We start from the raw sequence: 15,540 nt of genomic DNA on the forward strand, positions 1-15,540 counted from the left end.
CCACCCCCCGCCCCCCCTCAGATTTGGGGGGGGGGCCTGTTGTCACCCGTGTCCCCCACCCCCCCCAGGAAGGGGACCACATCGGGCTGACGAGGAAAGCCAACAACGCCCTCCACTTCTACATCAACGGCATCGACCAAGGTGGGGGACACGGGGACACCCCCGGGGGGGGGGACACACACACGTGGGGACACCCCCCCCCCCCCACACCCCCCCCCCCCGGGGGGGGGGGGGGGCGGCGCAGTGGAGTGAGCAGTGTGTGGGGCTCAGTTGCTGGCTGAGGTTAAACCACGACAGTCAAGATAGGAGATCAGGTTATCATTTGTGACTTGCCTGAGCTTCTGTCCTTTACAGTTCAGTTTTCCCTGTAGCTCCTCGCTGCCTTACTCGACTATGGCAAACATAACACATGCAGCTATGGCTTCTAGACAACAATGGATTTCCATCTAATGCAGCACCAAGTAAGGAAGACTCAAAGAGAAGTCTCTATGTAATTGATATGCCCTAGGTATTAAGATACTGGAAATTATCAACTATTGGGAATCTTTCTCAATATAAATGAAATTGGGGCAGTAAAAAGTAAGACAGGAAGATTATATTGTCAAATATCTAATTTGTTCTGTGAAAAATAAGGGTAAAAATTACGTTTAGAGATACGGGTCAAGTTTGAGAAAGCACTTTTAAACAGGGGTGGTTAATATGTTACCTAACAGAATGAAGACAGCTGTGAGGACATCAACAGACTTCAATGCAGAGAACTCTCCTTTTATTATTTCTGCCTTTGATTGGGTTTCAAAAGCTACTTGGCCACAACTGAGAAAAATCTAAAGCTTACAATTTAGGGGACAAATGAAACATTAAAAAAATGAGAATAGACGTTAGAACTAAAAAGAAGGAAAGAAAACCAGAAGAAAACAGGTACTTTCAAAACCATGGAATCTACCTCCGGATTAGCCAACTGAAAGATTCACCAATTTCTCCTTCCTTTACCGTGGCCCAGCAGGGTGCTCATTAGTCCGAAACAATACATTTTTAAAATTTTTCTAGTCTAAAGTCAGTGTGATGGACTATTAGGCAGCTCAGTTACAGTTCATGTTTCCTGTAACATCAAAAGCTGGATTCTCCTCTATTCATCTGCAACTAGCAGACACACATCTTATAGCCCCTGACGGACTTTTGCCTCGTCAAACCAGCATGAAAGGATTCCTGCGTGTTTTTACACCAACAGACAAGGCCTGACTCTGTCCCTCTGATTCATGCTGGCATGGCTATATTCCTTCCGTCTTCCTCTTTGCTTCACTTGGTTTGCTCCCAGAAAGAGGTACAACTGTATTTGGAGATCTTCAAAGAGAAAGATCATTTTAAACCTGGCTTTCATTTACAAGCCAGTTCGTGGATTGACAGTGCTGAACAGGAACCTCTTTAGCAGGACCAGCCATTTCTCAGCCATGCAGCGAGCGCAGCTGTAGAGCTGAGCTCTGTAAGAAGAGAAGCGTCAAGACAGCTATTCACCTTAGACAAGGCTTCCCCCAGTGCTGCATGTGCCCTTTTTGCCATGCTCTGATCTGTATTCCACTCTTACTCCGACTGGAGTCTGATTACTTTCGGTCCCTGGCCTCATTACCTCACAGTTCCCTACAATAAACTGCATAAGCCACTTACCTGCCTGTAATCCTGATAAATCCAAATAATTTTGAATGAGTTTGTTTTGTTCCTCTGTCCCCTACCCTCCTGCCCCTCCAACTTCTTCAGCCTTATTTTATGTCATCAGCATATTTAAGGCACTTTTGAAATTACATTCTGCTCAAGGTCACTGCACTGAATTTAATTTCCCTCCCCATACAGCACATCAATGCTTTAACTCCCATCTGATTTATGTATACTGTTTATTATCAGAGACCAATTCAATCAATACAAGCTGGAATTCAAACACATGCACACATTTGGATTATGCATACAAACACTCATCAAGAGATATAAGACAACTGCTATAGTCCAGATCATTCCTCTAACATATGGCCAGCTTATAGGTAAGGAGGCTCATAGCAATGAATTTTTATACCTTGACTTCTGCTTGACCCCAATGGTTATTTGGTTACTGGAAACCAAAGGAATTGAAATAGCGTCACAAATTCCACGGAAGAGGCTTGGACAAGGAATCTCTGCGTTTCTTATCCCAAGCCAGTAGGACCATATTTTAAGATGGGCTTTCTGAGTTGACAGTTCCTTTATTAGCTTCTGTACACACAGGAATTCTAGCAAAACACCATCAAACCATACCAGACAGTCATGTCAAGCAAATGTTGCAAACAGAACAGCGTATGGAGAACTGGAACTTGAAGGAAAACCAAAGCACTAACCTCAATTGCAGCCTAGGTTAGGCATCAAACCAACCTAAACGGTATGCTGGAAGCATACTAGAAAGTGAATAGCTTTTGGCTTCCCTCTGCAAACCACTATCCTTTCTAAATGTTAATGGTCAGCATGATCCTCAGACATGGTTCACAACCGACTTCTGGTTGTCTCTGAACACAGTTGGTGCGTACAACTCAAGGAACACTGCAAGTTCCAAAAAATGAAGGCAGAGAAAGCGTGCATACACAGGTTCTGCTATAGGCAGAGATAGACTATGCACACTGGACTGGAGCCTTCAGGGATTTGGGGCACAGACTGATTAATCAGAAGATTTCAGTGGGGTGCATGAAGTTTGGGAAAGAGGAGTGCACGTTCTGTACAAAAATATTTTGTGTCTGCTTAGTTAACGTCAATGCTAACAGGAGTCTATCATGCCAAGTAAAACGCAAAAAGAGACATCTATGTCCACCATCATCACTTTGGGGGTCTCCAGGACTAGAAAGCAGATCCCTGCATAGCTGTCACCTTTACGATTAGATTCTCCAGCTGATCTGCAGTTCTTTCCATTTCTCTTTGTACTTTACTACCCTTCTTAATTGCTCTTCCCGCTCCATCCTCTCCCTAGAGAAGATCCTTTGCAACCATCTCTCTTCTAATCGCTCTTCTGAAAAAGTTGTTACTCTTTTTCCTTACTGATACAAGGTCTTCCGTCACAGCAGAGCTGCACTGGTTCATACCATATAGAGGCATGGCCTAATGTGTCAGGGATTAAATCACGGCCTCACTGAAGTCCTCTTGACTTTGATAGCATCAAACTTCACCCTTGCATCTTCTCTGGCCTATAGTTACATGAGTCCCAGGAGTCTCTTTGAAATTTTGTTTTCATATTTCACCATTTATGCACAGAGAATATTTTGGCTTCTCTATCAATACATTTCTGCTTGGTAACTCCCAGTTTGAATGCTGATTGTGTTTTGCATAAAATTAACTAAATTGCAGCCCTTCTGTTTCATTGGTACTTTTTGTCTGCTTCCTTCATGAACAATGTCGGGGAGATTGCAAGCTGACTACAATTCTCTTTCCTAAGCAAGAGGAAAACAACATCTAAGAGCCCAATCAGTACAAGTTTCCTGATGTCTCTTGGGTTTTATAAGCTATATTGTACTCTGGCATTTAATAATTTCTGTTCATTTCATTCACTTTAAGAAATGAATGTAATGATTGCCACAGTGTTCTGCACTACTGTTGTCTATTGATAAATATGGAACAGGTATAACAACAAGCTTGCTCTTTTTTCTATTTAAAAATTCACTGAGCTAACAAGTTATTTGTGCAATGCCAAAGTAATCACAGGTCTTTGCTCTCGAGTTTCAACAGTCAGTTTCCACAAGGGTGTCTGCTAAGCTACATTTCACAAGTAGGACTAGATCAACAGTGGTGTTAGGCTTCCAGGAGTGTTCATAAAACATGAGTACAAAACTCTACTCAGGTGTTGCCTGAGTCTAGAGGGGCCCATATCCCCACAGGTATGGAAGTTCCATCAATAAATGGCTCATTTTAAAAGGAATGACCTCTCTGTCTTCATTGAAAGGGGCTTTAATACCAAAGAAGTTTCAGGGCTGTGAACTGGGAGCAGAGGGAGAGGCTTGTCTGCTGCCTAAAGCGAAGCACAGCTCTTGGTCCGGTGGGTGGGATCCACACACTACACAGGGAGGCACATCATTCACCTGGGGGCACGAAGCAGCAAAATGCCTGAAAACTAATGCTGCAACATAGACTCTGCTACACTTCTACTCCTTTATAGATGCATCCCTTCACCACTAGGCACGTCCTCGTAGCATCTCACTTTCGGCAACAGCACCAAGCCTTTCTCTTCTGCAGCATCCATATGGGAGGAGCTCAGAGGGACAAAGTAAACCTAAGCAAGTGTGGGGTGTAACTCCAGTGAAATTAGAAACATTTCTAGAGAAAGGGGAAATGTTTTGGGAACATTCCACTAGTGTTTGAAAGTATCAAAGGTGACAGTTCTGAGACATCCAAGGCTCTCCCCGGCTACAGTGACTATTTCTAAATAGCAGCAGTCACTGTTTCAGGCTTGCTGAGCCTTAGCTTTCTCAAGGCTCTGGGGGAACAGCAGTCAGCATGATGGCTGTGAGCAATACTGGGAGCCTGCCCAGGCAAGGAAAGGGGATGATCTGATAATGATAAGAAAGTGTGATGAATTATTCCCGTGCTTGTCATCTTTATTTAAGTTACTGCCTTTTGCATCCAGGGGAACCACAGTCCTTCCAAAAGAGTTGCTTTGGCTTTCTTAATATTAGGAGACAGTTGTGACATTTGTCCTGCCCTGGGCATAATTAAACTCAAGGCATTTTCAGTGCATTTTCTTCTCCATAATGATCTCCCTGTTTCTTTATCTGAGGAACCCAAAGTTCATTAACAAATCCTCACTAAAGTCTTCTGGAGACTGATCCTTTCCCTGTGCTGTAGCATAGAGAAGAGAAAGTAATGGTTGCAATGCAAAAATGCACAAATCTTTTGCTTGCCTGTTTGTTTCCTTTCTTTGAAAAAGGTTGTTATTGCAGCTTCCCTTCTAGAAACAGACTTTTACACACCAGTGCAATAGAGAAACAATGTTTGCAGGGATTCCTGATACTATATAAGACAGAAATCAAGTTCTCAAGATCATATATGACGCAGCGGCAGAGCTGAGCATGGACTTCAGGAATCCAGAGCCTCAGTCTCTTCAACAGTCACATTTCCCTCTGAGCTCAGCACCTCAGCCTGCTGTCTCCCGATGTTTATTTCTGGTGCACACTACAGCATAGCTGGTTACTTTAAGACAGGCAATATTATCTGCTTTGTCTATATCTGATTTTTATTCCTTAGAATAGAAAGGTTAAGCAACAAATACAATGTTGCAACAAATACAACCAGCATCCAGCCCAAACAGTTTTCCAGACTGTTACATCACACAACAGCATTCTTAAAGGCGCACACCTTTGGTTAGGTCTCTTTGCCCCACTCCTCCCTAACAAGAGCTGCAAAAGATATTCTGATTTCTGGTCTCATTATCTCAGCAGTTTCCTTGCTTATTTACCTCCCTGGCATTTATCGTCTTAGATAAGCAGCAATACTATCCTTGCGTGGTCCTTTCTATCAGCTGCGCCCTACTCTCCTGGCCCTCTCAGGAAGAGGAACTCTTAATCCCTGGTTATTTTAGGGGTCTCTACTAGCTTGAGTTCCCCTTTCTCACCTAACCAGAACAGCACACACTGTTCCAAGGCTTGTCTCACCCAGACATTAATTCTCTTCTAATTTACCCCAGTACAATTTTGGACTGGTGCACACCAATCCGTTTCCCAGCTGCAACACTTTGCTGACTTCTGTTCTGTTCTTTCCAAAGGATGAGTCTCCAGCTTCCAGCAAAAAATACTTGGTATTTGTCCCTAACTACATAATCACATACTACATAATCTCCTGCCATTCTAGCATCCTTGTCCTGAGGTCACCCAGTTCTCCCCACGTGACATTCGCTGTTCTTTCCCAGAACTATGCAGCATGCTGCATAATGTCTAAAAGCAACTACAAATCCTCTCCCCATTTCTAGAAGCTCCGGTACAGATTAGACAGTCTAGACAGACAATAGGAAGAAAGAATAAAGGATTTCTAAGGACTTTTCTGTATAATCCTGCTTGCAATATTCAACTGCTTAGCAAAGTGCCAGAAGCACCATCTTTTTATATCTTGTCTACTGATCACTTTGATAAAATTTGTCATCTTCTCATTCTCCTAAGCAGTTATTTAACAACTATGTATTTAAGTCACATAGAATTACTAATCAGCGTAAAACCTGTTTGAGAGAACATTGTTGAAATGATACTATGAACGTGTCCCCTCAAACCAAAGGAATTCTGCGCTCATTTGTTCAGACTGATGTCGGCATGTGTAAGCATTGCTACGTGTCCTCCGGAATCACAGTAACTGGCTTCAGAAGTGGTACTTCCCGTAGCCTGAAGTTCTGGACCTTGCTTTATTATGTGATTAAAATAAGGAATTGAAAGATGAGGTATTTATCATCTTAGATTTGAGAGACTTTAAGTACAAATATCAATTCAGAAGGAATACAGGGCTGCTGCCTTTGAAAGACCGGGTAGACTATCTTCACAACTGGATGCAACTGAGAAGATGTGGCTCAGGAAAAGCAAACAGGGATTTTTCATATGGGAATAGTGAACACGACACAGACCCTAGGACGAGAGAGGACACACACATCCTGCAGATCACTCCAGAGGTGCTATGGCCCCGCTCCCACACGGCCCCACTCCCGGAGCGCCTTCTCCTGCTGGCCGCGAAGCCCTGCTCCCTGCTTAGTGCTATGGCCCCGCTCCCACCGCATGCACGGCCCCACTCCCGGAGCGCCTTCTCCTGCTGGCCGCAAAGCCCTGCTTTCGGGCTAGGCATCCATCCAACCCTCCACCCTGAATGAGGCAGGCGAGTGTTTAGGGGATGCAGCTGCATTTCTAAAGCACTCCAGGTTAGTATTTTAACTTTACTAACATGGAAACTAGGCTTAGGGACTTACTTCCAGGAAGCTGAGGATTGTGAGCCCAGGGGAAACAATTCCCTGGACAGACTACACTATCTGTCTCTGAGCTAGGCAGCCACATGCCTGGATACCCGCCATGTCACACTTGCTGTGCTTACCCTGAGCAACACTCCATATTTCTGTCTGGGGCTACCTGACAGGAAACATACATGGGAACATTATTCAGATCCCCTCTTTTTTTTCCTGGAATATAGGGCACCTTTGCTTAGGTACTACCATGTCCTGCTTTGCAGCCCTTCCTACAGGACTAGGTCTATGTAACTTGCCTCCGTTCATTCGATGCACACAAAGCAAAGCTGGGAGCAGAGCATTCAAATCAATTCTTAGTCCACATCATTAGCCACAATCTCTCCCTTAAGGGGTATAAACTAAAGGTATCCAAGTTCGCAGCCAGCATCTTTCTGATCCTCATTTCACCTATTCATAAAAGAATGCTGCACCACAGGACGCTGATTTTTATCACATTCTGGATATGGCTACTCCCAGGCACTGATCTGGAACACAAACTTAAGTACTGAGGCCAAAATTCACTAATTACCTGGATATTTATGTAGCAATCCTGGTATCGGTTAAAGAAAATGCTCTGACACAAGGAAACAAGAACAACTCAGGTTAGTTATTTGTAGAGTCTCCCGGCTACGCATGGGGCTTTGCAAGCAAAAAGGCAGTGGGCCAAGTTCTCAGGAGTGCTCAGTTCCCGCTGAGAACCACCTCTTCTGTGGTTAATTGGAAGTTAAGTGCCAAGCTCTTTGGAAAAATGTCTCTTTAAGCAAAGCAACGGAAACTGTGCAAGATTGAGCACTGAGTCCTTAATAAGCCCTCAGGAAACAGACCAGAAGCTCAGCTTCCTTCTGCTGGTCACAGAGGCATAAAGAGACCAGAAGTTATATTTTTATTTTTAAAGCATCTAAGGAATCTGGAATACTAAGGAACTTTGAAAGCAGATGGGCAACTCCCTGCACCCCATCACTGGCTTCAGGAAACCCCAACCTTCAAAGTCCTGAGGCTCAAAATGTTGGGGACACTAAGCAAGCACTAGGCAATCATAATTAGCCACTTACATGCACGTAAATTTTGCCCGCACCTTCCCATGGCAGACAAACTGCCCTGCTTATAAAATAACCCTTAACTGATCTGCCAGAGGCAACAAAGCCAGTCAAGGCCAGAACTGGATTAAAGATCTAGGGATTTCCAGTCCCCTGAAATACCCATTAAACTATATCGCCCTGGTCTGTTGCCAGCTATTAGGAAATTACCCTAGCAAGGAGCATTCCAAAGAGAACTTGCAAGACAGGCTCGAGCTCTCCTACAAACCGTATTAAATAAATGGCCGGTTTGGCTAGGGAACAATGTTATAAATACTTGAGCTACAAATCAAGAGCATGTTGGAGAGCTGTGCTGTCAAGCTAGTTGTCAGCTGCAGCATCACCAGTACAGGAGCTTATTTCATAACTAAAACCTGCAAATCCCACCCAGTGACCTATATTTGAAGTGTGGGTCTCTGGGGAAGTTGCCGACTGTCCCTTGAAATTTGCCAGAACCAAGCTGGTCCATATGTATTTTAGGACGAGGGACCAGACGTCTGCTGCAAGGCCCGACTCACAGCGCTGGCGGGTGGCCCAGCGCCAGGGGATCTCTTCCTCCACTGGAAGCAAACCATGGTGCGTTCACTCTGCTCCTGGCCCCACAGGCGGGCAAGGCTCACCGCAGTTTGTCCCTCGCTGTCTGGGCCAAGAGCTCGTGCCCCATAGCTAAGGAGCAGTTCAATGCAGTCACACTGGCCCGCGACAGCGGCGACGTGAAGGGCAGTCCTTCCGAGCGGGGTTTTAGAATGCAAATCCACACCTGCAAAAAATCATACATAGTCCGAGCGTGACAAGGCATACGAAAGGAGGCAATGCCACCTGCGGGCCACAACGCACATTTTTTTTTTCTGAAGGCAGATGCAGTTCTTTTTACTCACATCAAATCAGCGGAATTAACAAACCTGTCTAGTGAACAAATGCTCCTGCCCTTAGCTCACACACAACTGGATATTCTTTGTTCCGCTCAGGGGAACATTGCTAGCTTTGCCGCAGCTAGGCATTGCCATTGCTTTTGTACTGGGAGCTCTCACTTATTGGGAGATGACAATGTCCTTTAACAGGGACCAACTTTGAGGAGGCCAGGCTCAAGAACCGGGATTGAAGGGAGCACCTCAGACAAGGTGGGATTTCCTCCTCAGCGCTCACTTTCAATGCTAAAAAAAAAGTGATTAACAAATGTCGTTTCATTCAGGACAATCAAGTGAGCTCAGCTGACCCAAAGGACTGTCCATTGTGCAAATGCAGATTTCTGGGGAAAGAAGGCTTATTTAGTTGCAAAGCAACAAAAAAGCCCAAACGTCAGAGCCATAGAACTTGTGCTCACAACGCTTCTTGTATTTCAGTGGTTGGTAAAGCACTGCACAGGACTGATAAAAACTAAGCATTTCTAGATAATAAAAGAAAATAGCAATAGAAGAGACTCAAAGAGAGAAGTAAAAATCAGAAATCTTGTTTCTCAGTATGAATTTCTCTAACACCAAATATCATTACACTTAGCAAGAACGGCAGTTTTTATTGTCTCCAAGTCTACATCAGAACTGATGGGCTGAATACATTCTCCACCTCAAATACAAAATATGCGAGGCCATTTGGGTAAAATTCTACGGTCTGGGTAAGCAGGAAGGTGGTATGCTGTGCGGTTACAGCCAGATAAGAATTGTTCTATCTAAGAATATTACCATGTCTCAGAAGAAACTTGGCAGTTTCAACACGACCTCTGTGGCTGGCAACAAACAGTGCCACAAAAGCTCGGTGTGCTACCCATTCCTTTTTCTGCTCTGGTCCCAGTAACTCTGCATGCGGCGTGGTGCCTGCAAAGTCCTCCGTAACTCCCAGACGGGCTAGCTGCAACAAACACAAAGCTTTTAGTCTCGTTCGAAAGAGTAGTCTGATCCTTTTTAGGTATCAACAAAGTCTCATATCCGTACTTAGGGGGTGCTTGCACACTGCATAAATCACTCCAAGATCAGCTAAATAATACCTGCTTGTTTCTTATTCTTCTGCCCCATCTTGATTCTCTACTATCAAATGATGTTTATTCATAGCCATCCCTTGGCGGGAACATTAATTCAGGTTTTCCTTTCGCATGTAGTTATTAAGCACCACAAAATCTTACAGAAACTGTTTCTCTTTGTAATCCCTGTCCTTCTCTTAAATTTGTTGGAAACCGACCCAAGTTTCTGGGGAAAGAAGACAAAGACAGACAGGACTGGCCACGTAAGCCCAGGTTCCTTAGGAGCTAGGTGAGACTTTGGGCCTTAATTCCAGCAGACAACTCACAAACCTAAGTTGCCTCACGAGACAGCCCTGTATCACGTTCTTTTCCAGAAGGAGCTTTTTTTTTTTTGTAATAAAGCCAAACACATCGGTTCTAAAGTGTTGCTAAGAGACCTCTTAGGAACAATTTTCAGGTGCCTCATGCTGCTGTTCTTCCTGAGAAACCATTTCCATGTTGGGCCACATCTTCCACAGTGCACCATGGTTTTCTCATCTAGTAAGTGGAAGCACGTCATTACAACAGCTGTACGGTTATTTCTTGAAAATAAATTTTTTTTTCATTTGAAAAAATCAACAGTGTCAACAAGCTTTCTGTGGGGCTCTTATGCCAACACACCTTTCATTTCAAAGGAGACCATTTGCCTTTGTGGCACATCCTTCTGTTTCCTGCTCTACACTGAGTAGGAAGAAAACATGGCGAAAAAACCAAAACCAAAAACCCCAAACCCCGATTTGCCTAATACCAAAACGCAAGCCATTTGTGGCATGAGGCAGAACAGCTGCTTGCCAGTGAACTGCAACACTACACAACAGTTAACGAAAGGAAGTGAGGAACCCTGCGGTATCCATTTGCAGCGGCTGGGGAAACGCAGAGGAACAGAATGCGATTAGCCAGGTTGGAATTTGGCCAGGGAAGCGGAGATAATGGTTCTTTATGAAAGGTGCCAAAGGATATTTCATGACCACATCTGTTCGGGCCTGAAGGTTTACAGTACAAATCAGTACCTTGTGTTTCTGCTGAGACAACATTTCAGTCCTACATCAAGAAAGCAGCATGCCCTCTATCAAAGCACCACAGCAACTATTTGTTCTATAAAAATCAAAGCTTTCTTACTAATCAGACTCGACAGGATCGCAAACTCAAGATGGCCCGTAAGCTAGCACCAGATAAAGCAGATGAGACAGGGAATGTCTTCCGATTCTTGATTTTGGTACTGCCACGTACCAAGTCCCATTCTTACTCTGGAGTCAGCATGGCTAGAGGAGGATGGACTATGAAACAGAGAGTTTCTGCCTCTGATTCTCATAACAACAGACAACTCAGCCTCACTGGAATACCCAAGAACAGATAATCTCAATCTTCTAATGATGTTTTAAGATAACTAATACATAGAAGAAATAAGGTATTATTTACATACTATCTATATGAAAAACCCTGGGATTAAGTATCTTTTGTTGATAACACATCAGAAGGGTAAAACGGCAGGCAGCTGAATACAAAAAGCAAACTTTTTTGGACATCAGGATAAGCAGGGACAAGAAAAGTAACCTGAAAGTATACTCACATCAGTGCTACAAACGGTTACAAAACAGTGACAGGAACTTGCACTCCAAGCGTATGTGCTTTTTTGCTAGTAACAGCAAAAAGAAGTCTTAGATTTCTAAACTGAAGACTGCGTTAGGGATTGACTTCCCCACTGTTTGCTCTGTGAAGTCTTGCTTTATAAGAGCAATAGGCTTTTAGCTTTTCTGCATACGGTACCCCACCCGTTCACAGAAGTAATGGAATCAACCTTCATAGTCTCTCCTTTTGCAGCAGCTGCCACCAGATGCCCCCAGCCATCTTGTCGCCAGATGCGCATTGTAATCGTTCCACCAGGGACAATATCATTGTCCTTAAATGTAGACTCATCTGGCAGATCTACTGTAGGGAGTTATAAAAAGAAAGGAAAAGCAAGTCAACATATCCTCAGAGAAGACAACGACCAGCTTAAAAAAAAGGTTAGATGGTGGCTGAATTTTTTTAGCCATGCTGGTGTTCTCCAATTCTACTGTCATAATACATCAAGGACTCCTTGGGTTCCGTTGTGCTAAAGCTGTGAAAACAGATACACTCCCAGCCTAGAAAAGGCTGCGATACAGTGCTCTTGGGATAATATGGTTGTAACCCACAGAAAGCTACAGTTAACATGTTAAGTACCAAAACTGTAGGAGAAAAATACTTGCGTATCCACGCGCACATGGTGTCTTTATTCGAAAAAGCAAACACCAAGTTTGTTTGATCTGAGAAAGCGAATAGCAGGAAGAATTGTTTTAAATAGCAGGTTGAAACAAGTTTTACTGGCCATCTCTGCTTGCTACCTCCAAAGCCAAGTACTCCAACACCACACGTTCTCATGGGAAAAACACCACTGCTCCACGCAATTCTAACTGTGGAGAGGTCAGCCAGAGCCGTGCTAGAGCTGTTCTAGGCCGAGGTGAATCAGCCAGGTACTGGCATTGGCTGTTGACAGGGCTAAGCAGGAATTTAGAGGTCAGCATTTGCAATCTCTAACCTAAAGAGACCCTGTTGAGTAGGCCATTCTCTTTAAGGAGTAGGAAGCAAAGTTAGGCGTTAAGTCCAGAGCTGAAATCCAAGTGCAGTACAGTCCAAAGAGGAAAGGGGAACCCTGACCTTCATCCAGAACGTAAACGTAGCCAATAACTAGCAGGTAAAGAGATAGTACGAATAACCTCCAACAACCCCGGAGGTTACAGGTTCTCACCTTCATCCAGGTACTGAAGCCGCTGGAAATGAAGGGGGATCCCAGTCAACAATTCTAAATGGGACTTAAGCTTCTTCAGAGTCAGGTCATTTTGGCATCGAGGCAGTGAGAAGATCTCATTAGTTTCAGCTAGACGGAGCTGGACACTAAAGGTCCGCAGGGGCCGGGAAGGCATGGAGATGAAGTGGTTCCTGACCAGGAAAAGTTCGTGAGACTTGTCTCTTAGAAAAAGCTTGGCATCGTTATAAGGACAGGGGTCTAGATCTGATAGCAGTAGTAATTCCTCCCTCCCCTAGAGATTCCCCTTGTATCATCAAAGCCCTCCACGTATAGATCCTCCTGTGTATCGTAAGCACATTACAGTATCCAAGCTGCATAAACTGACATCACAGAAGTACAGTCTGCACATGTGATGTAATAGTCTATCTGAACTTACCAGAGACCACCACAGAAAGTAACACACCAGAGTGATTACAGAAGGATTTTTGTTCCTGCCCATCTTTTGATTTTCACTAGGATGACAGAAACTTACTTGGAAGGCAAGCAGCAGAGAAACAAAGTAGTAACTCGGAAATAGCCAACATTGCCCATATTTTATGTTCCTGTTTTCTTTGTTAACGTCTAGATCTCAATCTACATGTTTAGTCTAACATAATAAAAAGAGCATATGGCTGTTTAATTTGTGTTTCCAGTTTACTACACAGGGGTCTTGTGCCCTAACTCAAAGCGTGTGGGTAGGCTTTACCGGGGGGTGCAGGGGACTGTTTATTCTCCTCACTTTTGCATCAGCTGAAATCCAGCAAAGAGAGAGGGGAGGTCAGATATTCTTTTGCAGCAGTTGGCAGAAGCTCTAGAGCACAGGATGGGGCAGCCAGTGAGTGCCTGAAACAGCCAAAAGGGTGATTGCAGCAGCAGAAGATACAGAAGACTCCTGAGGTTAGAAGCAAAACCAACCAGCCAAGTGTTGATTATTTATCCCCCCCCGCCCCCAACTCCCCAAGGCCTAACAACTACGGACTTCATTAGTGTAGGATGTCTGAGAGCAACACCACACTGAAAAAACAGCCCAGACCGTCCTTCCAGGCTGCAGTTTGGAGAGGGAAGGATTTAAGATTTGAATGCCAGTCTCACCCAGCACACACAAGTTCTCTTCATTTAAAATACATCTTGTCAGTTTCAGTTCTGACAGGACAATTTTAGTTTCGAAGCACTTTTGGCATGCTCACTTCAAGGAAAAAGTGCAGGAAGAGCTACTTCAAATCTCTGGACATCTAATGGATTTTTTTTACTACACAGTATGATGAATTCCGCACTCAACCCTGGTTTGACAGATGACAGTGCTTATGCTAGGCAGATGTTTCATTATCCGAAAGAACACATTCACATCCCACTTACAACAAAAGTCAGTTACCACAAGTTGGTTTATAAAACAGTCACAGGATTTATTGAGATAAATACAAATAGAAAGTCACATAGATTCTCTATTCTGACAAATGAATGACACTTCCAGAGTGTCCCCACTTAACTGGGTTCTAAACAAGACTGTGTACAGACAGAACCGCCACTAGGGCGGCATCCTGACAGATGCCAGGTGTACGTCATACATGAGATACCAGCGCGTCTGAATTCTAAGCAACATGACTAACATGCTTTGGATTACAAGTGCTTGATAATTTCCTACAGCATCCAAGCAATATTGCACCCACTAACGTTATTTTCATGTTCCTTAGCTAGAAGTGTTTAAAAGTGATATACTTACTGCTGCTGTGAAAGTGGATCGACCACCTAACTTTGCTCCATCTGGCTTTTAAAATACATATTTTTGCATAATTTAAACAACCCAGAGAATTGTACGTGAACACACCGCTTTACTCATCATTGCATACATTTGTCTAGTACAAGACGTAAAGTGCGGTCTTTAGTCATGCTGAAATCACTTCTGGTTTAAAACTAAAAGACAAACCTTCTAGAGGGTACATTTGTTTAATAGACCTGCACATTGTCTACAAAAAAAACAAACCACCCCAGAACTATGACGTCCCCCATTAGTGCATGCAACTGCGGAGTTTTAACAAAAAGTCTTTAAACGCTCTACTGAAATCACGTCATTTAAAACAGACATGATTTCTGGAGCCAGAGAGGTACCAAAATATCGTTAAAAACAAAACTTTGTTTAGCCTTTTAGTGAACTTTTATAGCTGCTGGCTTACTGTTTACGCATATCCTAATTAAAAACTCCTAGTGAACACCAACCAAACATGCTAAAACATATGGAAGCTTGTGTTTTCCAGGGGGTTATTGCAAGTAAAGGTAACGATTCAAGATTATCTGACAAACAGAAACCTGGGTGGGGTTAATGCTCAAAGTATTTAATTTATATACAGTACATTTCAAACATACTTACATATACACACACTTAAAAAAATTTGTTCGGTGCTGCGGAATTTAATGAACTGATAATAAAAAACAGAAGTAAAACCTTGTCAGAAAGGCCTTAGAAAATGTGAACTGTTAGAAAATACCAGTATAATGCCAGCATTAGAAAAAGATATTAGAACTAGAAAAAATTAACTTGAGAGGTCTTTTTGTTAAGAAATTGCAATCATAAAAAGTCTGTACTGAGGAAGCATTTTTTTAAATTATAAAAAAATTGTAAAAAATTAAACATAGAATGTTGCAGAGTTTACAGAGTTTATACTGTTTGCTGTGATAGCAGTGATAGCAGTGG

General features: G+C 43.4%; 1 protein-coding gene across 1 annotated transcript; it reads right to left on the bottom strand.

Moving 5' to 3' along the window:
• Positions 1-8,525: 8,525 nt before the first annotated feature.
• Positions 8,526-12,987, bottom strand: ANKRD60 (ankyrin repeat domain 60). Its single transcript, XM_019470870.1, has 4 exons — positions 12,813-12,987; positions 11,841-11,971; positions 9,729-9,894; positions 8,526-8,809 (listed from the first exon to the last, which is right to left on the bottom strand). The coding sequence occupies exons 1-4, from the start codon at positions 12,985-12,987 to the stop codon at positions 8,526-8,528; spliced, it is 756 nt and encodes a 251-aa protein (XP_019326415.1).
• Positions 12,988-15,540: the final 2,553 nt, after the last annotated feature.

The sequence above is a fragment of the Aptenodytes forsteri genome, unplaced genomic scaffold, assembly GCF_000699145.1.
Source record: "Aptenodytes forsteri isolate BGI_AS27 unplaced genomic scaffold, ASM69914v1 Scaffold112, whole genome shotgun sequence".
In the NCBI taxonomy this organism is placed as follows: Eukaryota; Metazoa; Chordata; class Aves; order Sphenisciformes; family Spheniscidae; genus Aptenodytes; species Aptenodytes forsteri.